Source organism: Terrapene carolina, unplaced genomic scaffold, assembly GCF_002925995.2.
Source record: "Terrapene carolina triunguis isolate 2854851 unplaced genomic scaffold, T_m_triunguis-2.0 Scaffold67, whole genome shotgun sequence".
NCBI lineage: Eukaryota > Metazoa > Chordata > Testudines > Emydidae > Terrapene > Terrapene triunguis.
The window spans coordinates 34373168-34388212 of record NW_020664418.1 but is presented as its reverse complement, the minus strand read 5'-3'; the positions used below and the strand labels follow the sequence as shown (position 1 = coordinate 34388212).

At 41.5% G+C, this 15045-nt stretch overlaps 1 protein-coding gene across 1 annotated transcript in view; it reads left to right on the top strand.

Moving 5' to 3' along the window:
* The first annotated feature begins 6140 nt into the window (after positions 1-6140).
* Positions 6141-15045, top strand: part of HOMER2 (homer scaffold protein 2) — a 63872-nt gene continuing 54967 nt past the window's right edge. Inside the window, exon 1 of the mRNA XM_026648552.1 lies at positions 6141-6380. Within this exon, the coding sequence (XP_026504337.1) occupies positions 6141-6380 (240 nt within the window). The remainder of the gene's footprint in view (positions 6381-15045) is intronic.

Sequence of the window (15045 nt, the reverse complement as noted above, 5' to 3'; positions counted from 1 at the left end):
GCTGTTGCTCGTATTCAAATTTTTATAAACAGCAACAATCCTGACAATGAAATAAATCATCCATAACTGTAGAACCCCCCCACCAATACACATACTATTTTTGCACGTATTTGTTTGTTCATTTATAGTTCATGAATGAAGGATGCAGTTATAGTGATCACAGCTATCTGTCACACAAGAATGCCTACTTTCTGGCCGAGCAGTTTATCATGAATTGCTGGGTTATGCCTCTACGGTATTCACAACTGTTTTCTTATATCTGATTGCAGATAGAGCCATCTTTGGAATTCTTTCTAGGGCACATATCCAAAGATGGGGGGGGGGACGGGACTTGATAGCTATGATCGTGTTGAGCCCAGAGCTGTGGTCAAGTCTGTGTCCAGAAAGTATTCAAAAATGCCAATTATTTAACACAGATTTGGTAATTTATTCACTTGATCTGATTCTGCTCCCACAGTGTAACAGGTCGGACTCACCTCTGCAGCGCCTCCTGCTGGTCATCCATGGGAATTAGCTCAATCCAGCCCGGAGCGCCCTCTGCAGCCGGTGATCCGCCTTATCGTTACTAGCCCCCGTGTCCCTCCCAGGACCTCGGTGCCCCTTGCTCTGGGTGCTGCCCCCTGGCAGTACCCACACACGCTGGGTCTCCCCTCCCAGGTGAACCCCCACCTCACCTCAGTGTAAGGCTACTGCCAGTCACCATCTAGCCCCATGCCCAGGGGCAGACTGCAGTATCAGCCACTCATCACAGGCAAGGTTGGGTTTGGACCTGCTGCCTTGGCCTACCTCTGGGCTGCCTTCTGCAACCCCCAGTACCTTTGGCCTAATGCTAGGCCACAGCCTGGGACTTTCCAGGCTGGAGCTCCCCAGCTCCTCAGCCTTTCCCCAGTCCTGCTCCACTCAGGTACCCTGTCACAAGCCCCCTGCAGCCAGGCCCTTCTCTCTCTAAGTGCAGAGAGAGACTGCTGAGCTCCTGGCTCCCAGCCTCTTTATACAGGCCAGCTGGGGCGTGGCCCAGCTGCAGCTGTTTCCCCAATCAGCCCAAGTCTTTCCTTCCACAGCCCCAGCCCTCTGCAGGGCTGGCTTTAACCCTTCCCAGGCAGGAGCACCCCGCTACACACAGCGTGTCTGGTTCATAATTCCCTGGGGTGTGGTTAGGTTAGTTATATTGTAATTTTGTTCTGAACGCAATTATTATGGGTCCGGCTCATGTTATTCCAAATAACTAGTGTACATGAATAGAGTATTTATTCCATCATCTGTGTATTTGTATATGTTGCTGTGCCTGTAAATAAATAAAGCATGCAGAAAGTAAACTCATCAGATTTCATGGAGTATGGAGAGAGATTTTATTTTAAACAACAACACAACGTTATAAAACAAGAAGAAAAAGAAGTTTCTATCTTGGAGGTATATGAGGTTTCATTTACATTACAATATGTGCTACGGAAATTGAAATGCGAAAGTAAGTAACCTAGCATATTTAGTCTTGGGAGTGTATTCAATAATTTACACACAATAAATGTGTAGTGGTGTTGAAATTCTTTGGAATTGAAAACGATTAAGCTATGCAAAATTAAACTGGTGAGAGTGAAGATATGGTGTAGCTTTGTGTTTGGTAGTCCTACGACTATTAAGGGTGAACTAGAGTATTAGACTATTGTAGTGCTACTTTATTTATCTATTTATTTATTTAGCTACTTATTAATAGGGATGTATCTTGTGAAATGAAAGCTCTGCCAGTTTGATATGGAAATAAGTTTGGCAGAGGTGGACTGGGCTTGCCTCTCTCCGCCTGCTCCCCCCGTTATCTGAGCAAACCTTGCAGTGAGACGAAAAGGAGAGCAGCAGAAGGAAAGGGTTACGCTCCAATGAAAACAGCAATACTACCTGGAGTTTTCCTATGCTTTCAGATGTCACCAGCCACTGCTGGAGTTTGGAGGGACTGCACATCTTGGTTTAACATACCGATTCCATTTTTAATAATCAGGAACCAAAGATGGCAAATTCACACTAAATGACATGTCTTAGAGATGTCTTCCTCATACTATGTCGTAGTGAGTGCCAGTGCTGCACTCTGCTGTTGGAAGCATTTTGTAGGGCACATAAAATAACTACATTTCACTCCAGTCTGGTGTTTAGTAAAATGGTGTCTCTCTAAACTACAATATGTTTAAATAAAACAGATCTTGGTTTTGCACATTATTATTCTATGTCAGTTGCAGGGCATTTGCACTTGAAATGTGACTAATACACATTAAATATGCATGGAAAATCTGCGAGGGGGGGGGTTAATTTATAATGGGACTGAATTATTCTCTTACACCTTTTGAAGTGAAAGCTGTGTCATGGGTGCAAGTAAGAGCAGAATTTGGCCCTCCTGGTGTACTCCAAATTTGACTGGCTGGTTGTGAATGTGGCTTTTACTTGATGGTGCCAATTTGAAATTAAAACATTCATTGGGGAAGATGCATTGTTTTCAGTGTCTGTTTCCTCTTCTCTTTGTCAGTTGCACTTCTCTATATCTCCTCTTTTTTTCTTTTCCTTCACTGTGTGCTTTACTCACAAAACTAAAACTAGGGGTCACCTGATGAAATTAATACAAACAAGAGGAAGTACTTTTTCATGCAACAGACAATCAACCTGTGGAACTCATTGCTGTAGGATGTTGTGAAGGCCAAAAATAAATCTGGGTTAAAAAAAGAACTAGTTAAGTTCATGGGGGACCGGTCCATCAGTGGTTATTAGCTTAGAGGGTCAGCGTGCAGCCCCTTGCCCAACACAGTTCTTAACCTCTGCAAGAAGCCAGAAGTGGAAGATGGGGTGGATCACTCCAGAATTGCCCTGTTCTGTACAGTCGCTCTGGAGCTCTGGTATTGACTGCTGTTGGAGACAGGATACTAGACTAGATGGACCATTGGTCTGAGCCAGTATGGCCATTATTATGTACCCATCCCCTTTATTTCTGTATCTTCCAGGTCTTTCCCCAGAATATTTCCCCTAATTCTGTTTTCTAAATTGGCCAATCAATCTCTTCATTCCCCCTCACCCCAACATCCACCCTCTTACACACCATCAGCCCTAACTTAATGTTGCATACACACCCTCTTCCATGGACTACCAGGCACCTTGATATGCAGAGGACTAAACTGCAGTGAGGGTCTCACTGCCCAGAAGTCAATACCACTTGAAAAGGAACGACCTTACCCATCACCCCAGTGGCTGGATTCCTACCAGGTTGCTGCCCCTGAACATTTTTTGGCAGCCCATTTATTTTTGTAGATGCCAGCTGGTGTAAGTGTTTTGAGTAAATTGGAATGCCCTCTCCCAAACTCAATCTGCCACTGCCGCCGCCACCACACACACAGAGCATCCTGGGTGCTGGAGGAGGAGCTTTCTCTCTAGGCTTTCCCTCCCACCCCAAAGATTCCCGGCTACCTCAAGACTGGAGGTGATGGGGGTATCAGCCTCTGTTTTGGGGGTTTAACCTTCTCAGTAAAAAACTCCAGCGTCTGTCTGTGCTCAAGGCTTCTTTCCCAAGCTGCAAAAGAAGACTGAGTCTTGCTACTTTGACTGCTCCCCAGAGGGTTCTGAATAGCAGTAGGCAAGACTGGCGAAGCTACAAGCCACAGCAGAGGTACTGGAACTGTCAGTCTGCAGACTCCGGATGACAACGTTATGTTTGTTATGCCCACCAAAAATACAGAGCAAGGCAAACAGGGTCGGGGAACATATCTATTCCCTGACTGCGGAGCTATTTAGTATTTTTTTTAAGAGCCAGTACTTTAAAGGGGAAATTTCTCTGACTTCCCCATTACGGATAAACCCTCGCTGCTTACTCAGGTGGCATTCTGATATGTTTTAATATGAAGATAATTATTGGCATGGCAGCGAATAGACTCACTTGTATTTGCTTAATAAAAACTTGACATGTGAGTGGGCTTTAGGCCTCTTAACTTGAGTATTTTATGATTGAAGTAGTCTATGAATAGCATAGAGAAATGCCCCTTTTTTCCAGCTAAGCGCTGCACAAATATTAGCATTTGAAATACGAGCCAAATTCACATACCTAGGACTGCATATAACATCAGTCTCAGAGAGCTACTGATAAGGAATAATTGGAATAATTTATATTTCTTCACTGACCTAATGAGAGAGTCCCATTGTATTTGAAGGGTCTTCCTCATGAGTATTGAATTTATTGAATTTGGCACAGCCATCCATCCAGAAACTTACTCAACAGCTCCTGAAAAATTTAAAACCTTGCATATGTCTTACAAGGAAAAAACATTACTACTGCACTTGCACGTTTTTTTTCATTTTTAGGCCTCATTAGGCTTTTCACCAGCAAACCACCTTTGCCAAGTTAATTCTACAATTAGAGTATCAGATATGCCCAATGTCAGTAAATTTACAGCTCCGGACTTTGTTTCATTTTGATTTGTATCATCATGTATTATCTAGCACCTAGAGACCTCAATCGGGATCAGGGCCGGTTTGTGCTAGATGTTGTGCAAACAGAGCAGACCACAGTCCCTGCCCTGAAGATCTTACGACCTAGAGGTATGTCAGCATTTTGAGCTGGAGGTGTAATTTCCAGATCCAGGACACACCCTCACTAGCTCTGATTGAGCTAGGGCACTAAAAATAGAAGGGTAGCTGCAGCAGTGGGAGGGGCTAGCCGCCTCGAGTAGGATCCTGTCTGAGATGCTAGCAGGGTACTCGGGGCTGGTAGCCCCTCCTACCTCTCTCACTGTGGCAGCTACATTTCTATTTTTAGTGTGGTGGGTCTGTCTCCTCAAGCTGGAAATTACTCTTCCAGCTCCAGGTGTAGCCGTAGCCTAAGATAACACAACAAGTGGGTGTAAAAATCAGCTGGGAGGAGCAAAGGACTGAACATGATGGAAAACATGCAGGCCAGATATGTGCACAGATTGATGGTTTTGAGGTGGGTAAATTAAAATATTTATAAAACAAATATCAGAGATTCCTACTGGTGTTCTACCTAGACATCGTTAGTTAGCCTGGTGTAGCCTATTCAGTTTTTGTGTTGTAAATATCCTATTTCTCTGAGGCTGGTATGGTGGGTTGTATTGGAATAAACTGACATTTCTGCATCCTGTCATAAATTATGTCAAGATAATGTCTTAATTATATAATATTCTATATGTGATATATTGAGTGGTGATGTCCTGTAATGTTCACTATTTTATATAATCCCTCAGACTCAGGGAATAAAAGATTATATAAATATAGTAGTAGAGTTTGCTTTACAGTTTAAAATTTAACTTAGATGGAAGGTGTACAATTTGAAGCGGAAATAGAATATTTACTGACATTACTGCCATAAGAAATCCTAACTGTAGTCTTCAAACCAAATAACTTCATGTTTATCACATGTATTGTTCTTCCAACCCTGCTTCTTCTCTGCTTTCATGTTATTTATACTGTCATCCTTAAAAACAAACCTGTACTTTGTGTGGAATTCTCGTGTTGGGTAAAATTGTCTGTGAATTGACTGTGTTATAGTTAGGAAATGAAGCTGTGGGGTGGGACCACAAATACTTCATCCATAGATACAGTTTGTTGAACTAAAATGTAATACAACTTTTTTTTTCATCATGGTTAGCTACTTTGAAGCTGATTAAATTTTCATGCACATCCATAGAACAGAATGAACGGAAGGACTGAGATTTTAGTATGTAAATAGTGATACTGGGCATTTGGTTTGATAAAATTGTAAGGAGACTCTGCAGTGAGTTCTGACTCTGAGTAATGATTCATATGGCTGAGTAGTATGAGGAAGGAAAGCTGTGTGTTTTTAGAAAAAGCAGATCGATTTGGCTAAGATATGTGTCAATGTAATTAATTGAAATAATGTGCTAATTTGCAGAAAAAGGTGTTAAAGTTTTAACAGTGTCCAGTTATAGCAACATGGGAACTAAAATTGCATTTGTACTAGTGGCCCGAGAAGGGAACAAGGTCAGTGAGTTCAGGAAGCTAAATGTCACATGGTAAGGCTAAGAATAGGGAGAACGCTGGAGTGCTGATTCAGATAGTAATTTTAGTGCACTGTTTTTCCGTTTAGAATTCCAGGGTTATCTCATTTGAACTGTGAGGTTAGGCCTGCTGTTTTCAACATGGTTGATCAAGAGCGGACTTCTGCAACATTTCATCTTCCACAAACTCATGCATCCATTTCTCCTGTCCCTCCCTATTCCAGAGAACAGCCCATCTTCACCACCAGAGCACATGTCTTCCAAATTGACCCCAGCACCAAGAAGAACTGGGTTCCTGCAAGCAAGCAGGCTGTAACTGTTTCCTACTTCTATGACAGCACAAGAAACAGCTATCGGATTATCAGTGTGGACGGAGCCAAGGTAGGAGGCTGACAGATACATCTGGCATGTTTATTGATTGGAGAGCATCGTATGATGCTGCTCAGCATTAACTGGTAATAGATATGGATGGGCCAGCCTACAGAGATAATCGAATAAATACTTAATTTGTATGTAATCCACTCTGTTTATTTGTACTGTTAAAGCTTCGAGTGCAGAAATGGAAGTGTGTGTGTGTGTGTGTGTGTGTGTGTGTGTGTGTGTGTGTGTAATAACAAGTGGCTTTCTGAACACAATCCTGTTTGTGGAGGCAAGACTAGATCAATTAGAATAGCTTAACACTATTGACATCTTGGCAGACAAACAGGGGCAGCTCCAGGGACCAGCGCTCCAAGTGCATGCCTGGGGTGGCAAGCCGCGGGGCGGGCGGCCTGCCGGTCGCCGTGAGAGCAGCAGTCAGGCCATCTTCGGCGGCATGCCTGCGGGAGGTCCACCGGTCCCGCGGCTTCGGCTGCAATTCGGCGGCAGGTACGCCGAAGGTGCGGGACCAGCGGACCTCCCACAGGCGTGCCGCCGAAGGCTGCCTGACTGCCGTGCTTGGGACGGCAAAATACATAGAGCCACCCCTGCAGGCCAATAATTCTTAGTGCCAAATTTTGGCTAGTATTTGGCTGATTGTGTCTTAAAATATCATCCATTAAAGGTACATCTGAATTTTTGTGGCCATTTTTAAAGGGTTCAATGGGAGAGGTGCACGCTCAGCCCGGAGCTATTAGTTTTGAAGTGAGAGGATTGTCTACCCCTTGGGATAAAATAATATGTCTTCAGTGAGTAATTATGCCCTCCAGCCTGCACCTTGATAGACAGTTGCACTGCTGGTCACTTTTTTCAGTCTGCAAGACATAGTCTTCTGTTGTAATTCCCAACCCTATGCAACATTCCTTCTAGAGCAGTAAAAAACGGAAGAAACTCCACAATGCTGCAGCCCTTCTCTTCTGCCCCTCTCCTTTAATTAGTTTTTATTGTTTTCGATAATAACTAATTAGGGCCAAATTCTGCCCTTGGAAGAATGTCTACATTGATTCAGTGGGAGCCCCAGATGTGCATTGAGGGCAGAATTTAGCCCCTTGCATGTTTCCTTTGTTAAGAAATAAACTGGAACAGCTTCCGTTTACCACTTAATTCAGTGCCTAATGTTAGCAAGGCAGAGTTCATTAGCCTGAGGTTGTATTCTAGGTTAATCTTTTTTCCTCCTTCATTTTTATATTAGTCTCGCTAAAAGCAGAACAACTTCAGTGACCATTTTATTTAAAATATTTCTCTCTTTAAAATAGATTATGAATTACAGTTTTATTTTGGACTTAATAGAAGCAATCTCCTGAGACACGTTCAGCAGAGAATGAATTGTTCACCAACCTCTGGATTGTCCTTCCTCTTTCCAGAATAGTGGGCCTGTGCTGGCTGAGGAGCAACAGAATGTTTACGCTGGCCTCCTTGGAGAGTCCCTCATTACCCCTCCTGTGGAGTCCTTTCACGCTGGGAATATAGGCTGGAAAAGGAAGCCCGGGTATTGTGCTGCCAGATTCAGCCAGTACGCTTCACTTTTCTAGCAACTTTTTTCCATCCAAGAATCTCAACACATTTACTAAGATCAGTTAATTTAGCTTCATAACTTACCCTGTGGGTAAGTGCTGTTATCCCCATTTTAAAGATGGGCAAACTGAAGTATGGATTGATTAAACTAGTTGAGTGAGGAAGTCTGTGATGAAAAGAACTTAGATTTCATGACTCTCCATCTTATGCCTTAACTGCAGGACTTCCCTCCTCATAGGTCAATGCTTTGCAATGAAGTCAATGCAGGACATGCTGAGACACTTGCATAAAAATCACATTGAAATCCCACTTCAGCGCATTTGGTATGGTTTTACCACATCACTCTGACATTATGTAGAAACAATAAAATATTATGAAAACTCTCTAGAGTGCAGTGCAATTCATTCAACGTTGGTTGTTACTTGGTTGTGTTTTCTTTTTTTTTTTTTTTTTTAAAGCCTTCATTGTTCCTCTGGGGCTACATGTTGAATTGCAAATATGGAAAAGAATGTAGGGTCACTCTAACCTCTTTGCTGCTCTTGTCATTCATAAAGTCAGGGGCTGGCTGCATAATGCTAACTTAATGAATATTTGTTGTCCTTCTGATGTGCCACCAGTCTGACAGGTCATGCTCCTTGAAAGAGTGGTTTGTTAAGGGGAAAAACATGATTTTCCTAATAATTACGCAGTGTTTAGGGAGCACTCAGTGTGTCTGTAGAGGGCTATGCAGTTTTCTCTGTATGGAAATGCATTGTACATTAATAGAGAACATAAGCAGTTAAGAAAACATGAAGTAAAACAGGTTTGGGAACGAAATGTGAATAGAAGGTATCTCCGGCTGTCTGACCAACATTTGTCTTCCCAGCAGAATGGTTACTAGAGGTAATGTATCACCTATAAGGATGGCATAGATGAGTTAAACTACATGGTGGATCAGTGATCCAAAGACACAGACAAACCTTAGCCGCCAGAGACCAGGGTAGTGCCTTTGCTGTAACCGCTCACAGAAAAAACAGCTGACCTATTCCCCTTTCTGGATAGGCTGTTAGTATTTATATCAAGTGTGAACATAAGAATCTTTTACAAGATACGATTACCAAGGAAAGGAATAGAGCAACATGTCTTTTAATTACATAATAACAAAAGGACTTTGTAACTTTTTCAAGAAAGTAATTTCATCATCATTCTTGAAGGAGTCATTTGCCAGAGGCCGTCTAAACAGGAAGATACAGAAAGCTAAAGAAAGTAATATTGACAAATAGCGCTTGGTATGTTCCAGACTTAATGAGGCAACCATTGGCTCTGCCATGTGAAAACCCCTAGTCTTTTAGGCAAAAGTCAGAGCGTGACTTAAATTGGGGGGGAAAAACATGAGCTAATAAAAGTGGCTGGTTACTGTGCAGTGTGTGGGGGAAAGCATAGGCCAGACTCCTCATTAAAATCAACTTACATTATTCTACCTTTAGAAACACAGAGACCTGAAAGAATGCAAATTAAACAGAGCAATAACCTCCATCACCCTTTGGAGTTATGCATAGTACTGCCTGGATTGATTTTAAAACAATAAAACCTTCAAGTTGTAAATATTTGTTAAACAAGGAAAATTGAGGTTGGAAAAATAGGAACCTAACATATTTCCATAGAGAATCTGAGAATTAAAACTGTTATTTTCAGCCCCCTCCAAATATGGGGGCAGGGACAATAAGCAAGGGCTAGGTCTCTTCCCCTCCCCCCCAATATTGCACTTCAATCTATTGACCCTGTGTAAGGCCGATAGACCCCAGTTGTCGGTGGGTGGGATTGAACCAGGGGCCTCTGGAGTTTAGTGCATGAGCCTCTACTGCATGAATTAAAAGCCATATGGCTGTTAGCTAAGGCTGTAGAGCAGATTCATTAATCTCTCTCTAAGTGGTCTCGGTACCACTAAACGGGATAGAACACCACACCGAGGAGGTGTGTGGGTTGCATACTTCCCCTAGCCTGAGGAGGTACGTCCCAGCTGAAATCCCAGACGAGCCCCCACTTGTAACACCAACAGACCCCAGTCGTTGGTGGGCGGGATCGAACTTTGGGTATTTGGAGCTAAATGCATGAGCCTTTACTGCATGAGCTAAAAACTATATGGCCCCTAGAGCAGACTCATTAATCTCTCTCTCTAAGTGGTCTCGGTGCCACTATATGGGACAGAGCACCACATTCAGGAGGTGTGTGGGTTACACCTGCACCAGTTAATCTTTTGAGAAACAATTCTATTCTGTCCTTGGGGGAAAAAAATTACCCTGAGAATTAAAATCCAGTGATAGTTTGTGATGGAACAGATATTTTGAAACCAGTCCGGCAGAGAAACCTGACATCTCATGTTGTGATTGTGACAAACTGAAGAAGATATTTCTATGAGACTGATTAGACAGATGGGCAGAGAGAAGAGCAATGAAGCAAGATCACAGAGGGAAAAGACCAGCATCTTGTAAGACTGGCTCTGGTAAATATATGCTACAGAAATGATAACCTTCAGTGCTTTAAGGAAAGCTTTCATTTCAACTACAGAGTGACCATTCATTTGCAGAGCCCAAGTTTTTGTTTCCATGTGATATAAAACAACATACAGCACAAGTTACCTTGAAAATTAATTGGCAATGGCCAAGTTGATGATAACCTTGTTAAAATACTATGTATAGTAAGGAAGAGTCCCAGGATACAAGGTTTTGTTATCTGGCAGACCTGCGGATCAAAGTCAGTGGGCCTGTTCATGGAGTAAAGTGCAACTCAGTGTGATTAAGGGTGGCAGAATCAGGTCCCTGGGGTATATTCCTCAGAATGAATATACTAAAATGAATAAGCCTCTCTGCAAAATATTTGTCCTTCAGATTTCATATCCTGTCATATGAGAGATTAGTAAAAATAGCACATGTTGAAAAGGAAATTTCTACTGCTGAAGACAGGAGAATGATGCTTGGATTCCTTCAGGGTTTGTCTTTTTAATCCTTGCACCAGACTGCATTACTAGTTAATACAATAGCTCAGCACCTCTGCACAGAATGTACATTTCTTTGTTGAATATTTACACAGTGAAAAGCGGGTCGATTTAGGAAACTGAACTCTAGAGTTACCACTTTCAAGGAAACCAGCTGCATACTTTTCTTTGTGGATGAAAGTAAAGTGGTTGTGAAAGACCGGAGACTTTTTGGTTTTTTTAAACATTTTGGGGATGTTCTGCCAAAAGGTGTGCCTTCAGATTTGAGGAATTTGCAGTTAGTGCTGTCAGAGGGTCTGAGAGAAACATGCCTTTTTGTTTTGGCTTATAAATCTTTTTCTTCTGCCTAATTTCCGTTATTAGAACAGTATTGAATCTTTTTAAGAAAAATATTGAGAGTGACGTTGAGAAGCAATTCCATACTGCTACATTCTTTTGGCACCAAATAAAGACTTCATACCACATGCTATGAAAATACTTTGCTAGATGCTTTCATAGTCATCATAGCAATTAACTTTACGTCTGAGAATTGATGGATCTGATTTGTAGCAAATATAATGCATGATTTGGTTGCAATTATTTCTATTTCTTGTGAGCATATTCCAAGTGAACATGTAGTGATATCCTGATTTAACAGATTAATTAGCTGGGGATATATATAGTATGGCTGAACATATCTGTGGGAATCGCTAATGGATTCCTCCCCTGCTACTCCCTGCTGTTGTGACTATGACAGTACTGACATGCATAAAGTCCTACTTTTCCATGCCCTTTATAGATTTCACAGCATTTAACTCCATTGTGAACAGATTGCCAGGAGGCAAATGGCTTCCCACCCCTGCTTTTGCTCCTGCTGACTTAGGGAAATGTGCGTTAGCTGCAATTATGTGTTGTACAGTGACTGCACATTTTGTCTACGTTTTCGGTCATGTCATCTACTAAAAACAAAATATATATGCTTGTAATCGGAGATTCACCTTTGTCAACCCTAAATTTCCTGTTCTGTTAGCATTACAATTAAATGACCATCAGATATTTTATAGTCATGAAATGCAGAGGAGGAGGAGAAAGCAGCTCAGGAGTCTTTAAAAGTGATCTGAAAAATGTGGTGCTTTGCCTTTTTTTGCTTGTTTTTATAATGTATAAAGAAGGCCTAGAAAAATATTCAAAAAGAGATGGGGAGGGGGCATGTGCATGGAGAGGGTTCTGTTTCCTTGTTGTTGTTTTTTCATTAGAAATTCAGGTTTTTTCTAGCCGGATTTTATTTGCTGTCATTATTTATTTATTTATTGTTGTTGGCTGTTTATATTATAGTAGCACCGGAGTGCTGGTCAGGGTCCTATTGTGCAGTGCACTCTGCAATTGTGGAGGATGACATGGTCCCTGCCCTGAAGATCCATTAGTAACAGTAGAACCAGTAGGATTGTGACATCCAGAGAAGTTGTGCCAGTGAAACCTGATCAAATGAGCAGAAAATTATTCAGACTTTTTTAAAACTTTTTTTTTTTTTTTTGGTCCAACAACTCAAATGCCTGAATAAACAGTTTGGTGGGTGAGAATGTTCTCTTCAACACTCTTCCCACCTCTTTGGGTAGGAGCTGAGCTTGAGAGAGATTCCAGTCCACCTTTGAGTCCTCCAAGAAAGACCTCCAGCAAAAAAAAAAAAAAAAAAAAAAAAAAAAATTAACTTGCCACCACTTACATTTTTAACATAAAAAATTCAGCAGAAATAAAAATTCAGCAGGAAGAAAACACTTCAGGCCTTCTTTATATTGCCTAAACCTCTTTGAAGGTTAACTGTAAGGTGAATCAAGATATGGCTCAGTGGTAAGGTCAATAGCTTTTTCCTCTGGACACCTAAGTTCAAATGAAGGTTGACTGGTTTTCCTAGACTCCTGTGCAGATTTGTTCACAATGGAGAAACCTCAGCACAATTCTCTTGAGCAGAAATTCCCAGGGCTTGAGTAGCTGGGGTGCTGCAGTTTAGGAAGTTGAACATATTTGATCACCTTATTGTCTTTACCCATGAAATATCAAAACTGCTAACTTTGACCTGGTTATCGACACAGGACTTTGTCTGCTTTATGATTCTAATATGTTTTCAAAATGAATTACTAACTAAGGAAAAGATTAGCATAGGGGTTAATACAGCATGTTTGGAACTTTAAAGACTCTATATAAAGTGTAATTGTAGAGCTCAGTTCTGTCCTCCAATGTGTATCATGCATCCCTATGTCTATTATTATTAACGTTTTGTTTTTATATTAGAGAATCAGCCATTGAATGCATGCATATTAGCTGAGTTTTTCTTAGGTATGTAGTGAGGCATGCACTGTAAATACTGTTTGGGTTTAGAAATGGATATGTTAAGCTGCTGGAAGCCCACACTTTTTCTTATCATTGTAATCAGTCCTTACTCAGACTCATCAGAACAAGCAGTTTTGTTCTTTGAGACAGCTGTAACTTAGACTGTCGTAGCTTGAGACGTCACAGCATAGGTTAAAGAAAAATGCTTGAATATAAAGATCTGTGTCCTAGTAGCAGTGGCAGTTTAAATAACGTACTTGTAAAAGTTGTCTGGAAAATCTGGAGTTGCTTCTTGCAATCTTTTTTTTCCTTTGTAAATAATAAAAATGGATTGGGCTTCAGTCTGAGAGGGAGCTGCTGGTTGTGTTATGAAGTTCTCCTTCATTTTGCATGATGAACAAATTGAGCTAAGGGGAGTATTTGTCCTACATCAGAGGCAGAGTCTGTTACCACCATCCAAAAATAGACCTTACTGTTTTTTAGCCTTATTTTCTAATTACATTGGAATAGTGGAATAAGTTACAATGAATGAAATCTACAGAAGACTGGTTCTAATATGCACTTCGTGAGGTCACTGGAAGACACTGACGAATAGTTCTGTGGTGCACACTTGTTTTTAAAGGATATTGAAAATTGGAAAGGGCTGAGAAGCGTCACAAGAATGTGCAACTTATTAAGAACCTGCCTTAAAAGTGAGAGGTTTAAGAGGAGGTTTTATCAAAGAGAAGGTTAAGAGGTGACCAGATCAGTCTGAGTACCTGAACAGGAGAAGATTTCTGATAGTAGGGGGCTCTGTAATCTAGCATACAAAGGCATAACAAGGTTGGCAGTGGCTAGAAGTTGAAACTGGATAAATTGAAACTGGAAATAAAGCACGGATTTTCAGCAGTGAGGGCAATTAAGCATTGGAACAACCTCTCCAGGGATGTACCCAATTTTCCATCACATGAGGTCTTAAGGTACTTCTCCATCACAGAAGGTCATCAAGATATGATGCCTTGCTAAAAGATATGATACATTTCACCCAGAAACTTGACACAGGAGTCACTGGGTGAAAATCTTTAGTCTGTGTTATGCAGGAGGTCAGATCAGATGATTGTATTGATCCCTTCTGGCCTTAAAATCTATTATTCTAGTTCTGCACTGGGTTAGTAGGAGCTTATGGTTATCTGTATTTGTGGTACAACAGTATTAAATGGTATGATAACCTAAAATAGCTTGAGCGCTCTCTAACTGGTAAAGTTAAGCATAACTGCGGGGGGGGGGATAGCTCAGGGGTTTGAGCATTGGTCTGCTAAACTCAGGGTTGTGAGTTCAATCCTTGAGGGGGCCACTTAGGGATCTGGGGCAAAATCAGTACTTGGTCCTGCTAGTGAAGGCAGGGGGCTGGACTCGATGACCTTTCAAGGTCCCTTCCAGTTCTAGGAGATGGGATATCTCCATTAATTTATTTAATTTAATTTATAACTATTACAGGTCCTTGGCTGGTACCACCAATTGGCGCTTGAAATATTGCAGCAGCCTGTCTACACGAGGGCTCCCAGAATTGCAAATGCTGGTTGAGCTGAACTGGTGTGGGGAATGGAGGGAAAATTTTGAAGAACATTTTTGGCATAGACAAGACCTGAGGCTGTGAAGGGAACAGAAAATTGGTTAGAACTGGGAAATGAAACAAAGTGGGCTCTGTTGTGTCCTGATTTGGCTTCAGGAAACTTGATGGGTCCTTGGAGACTATGTATGTATTAACTAGGAGTTCCGACATCTGTGCAAGATGGGTTGTATTTCAGAATAAAATGTCATCATGTGGAGCTTTGTGATTTGAATGGCTTGATC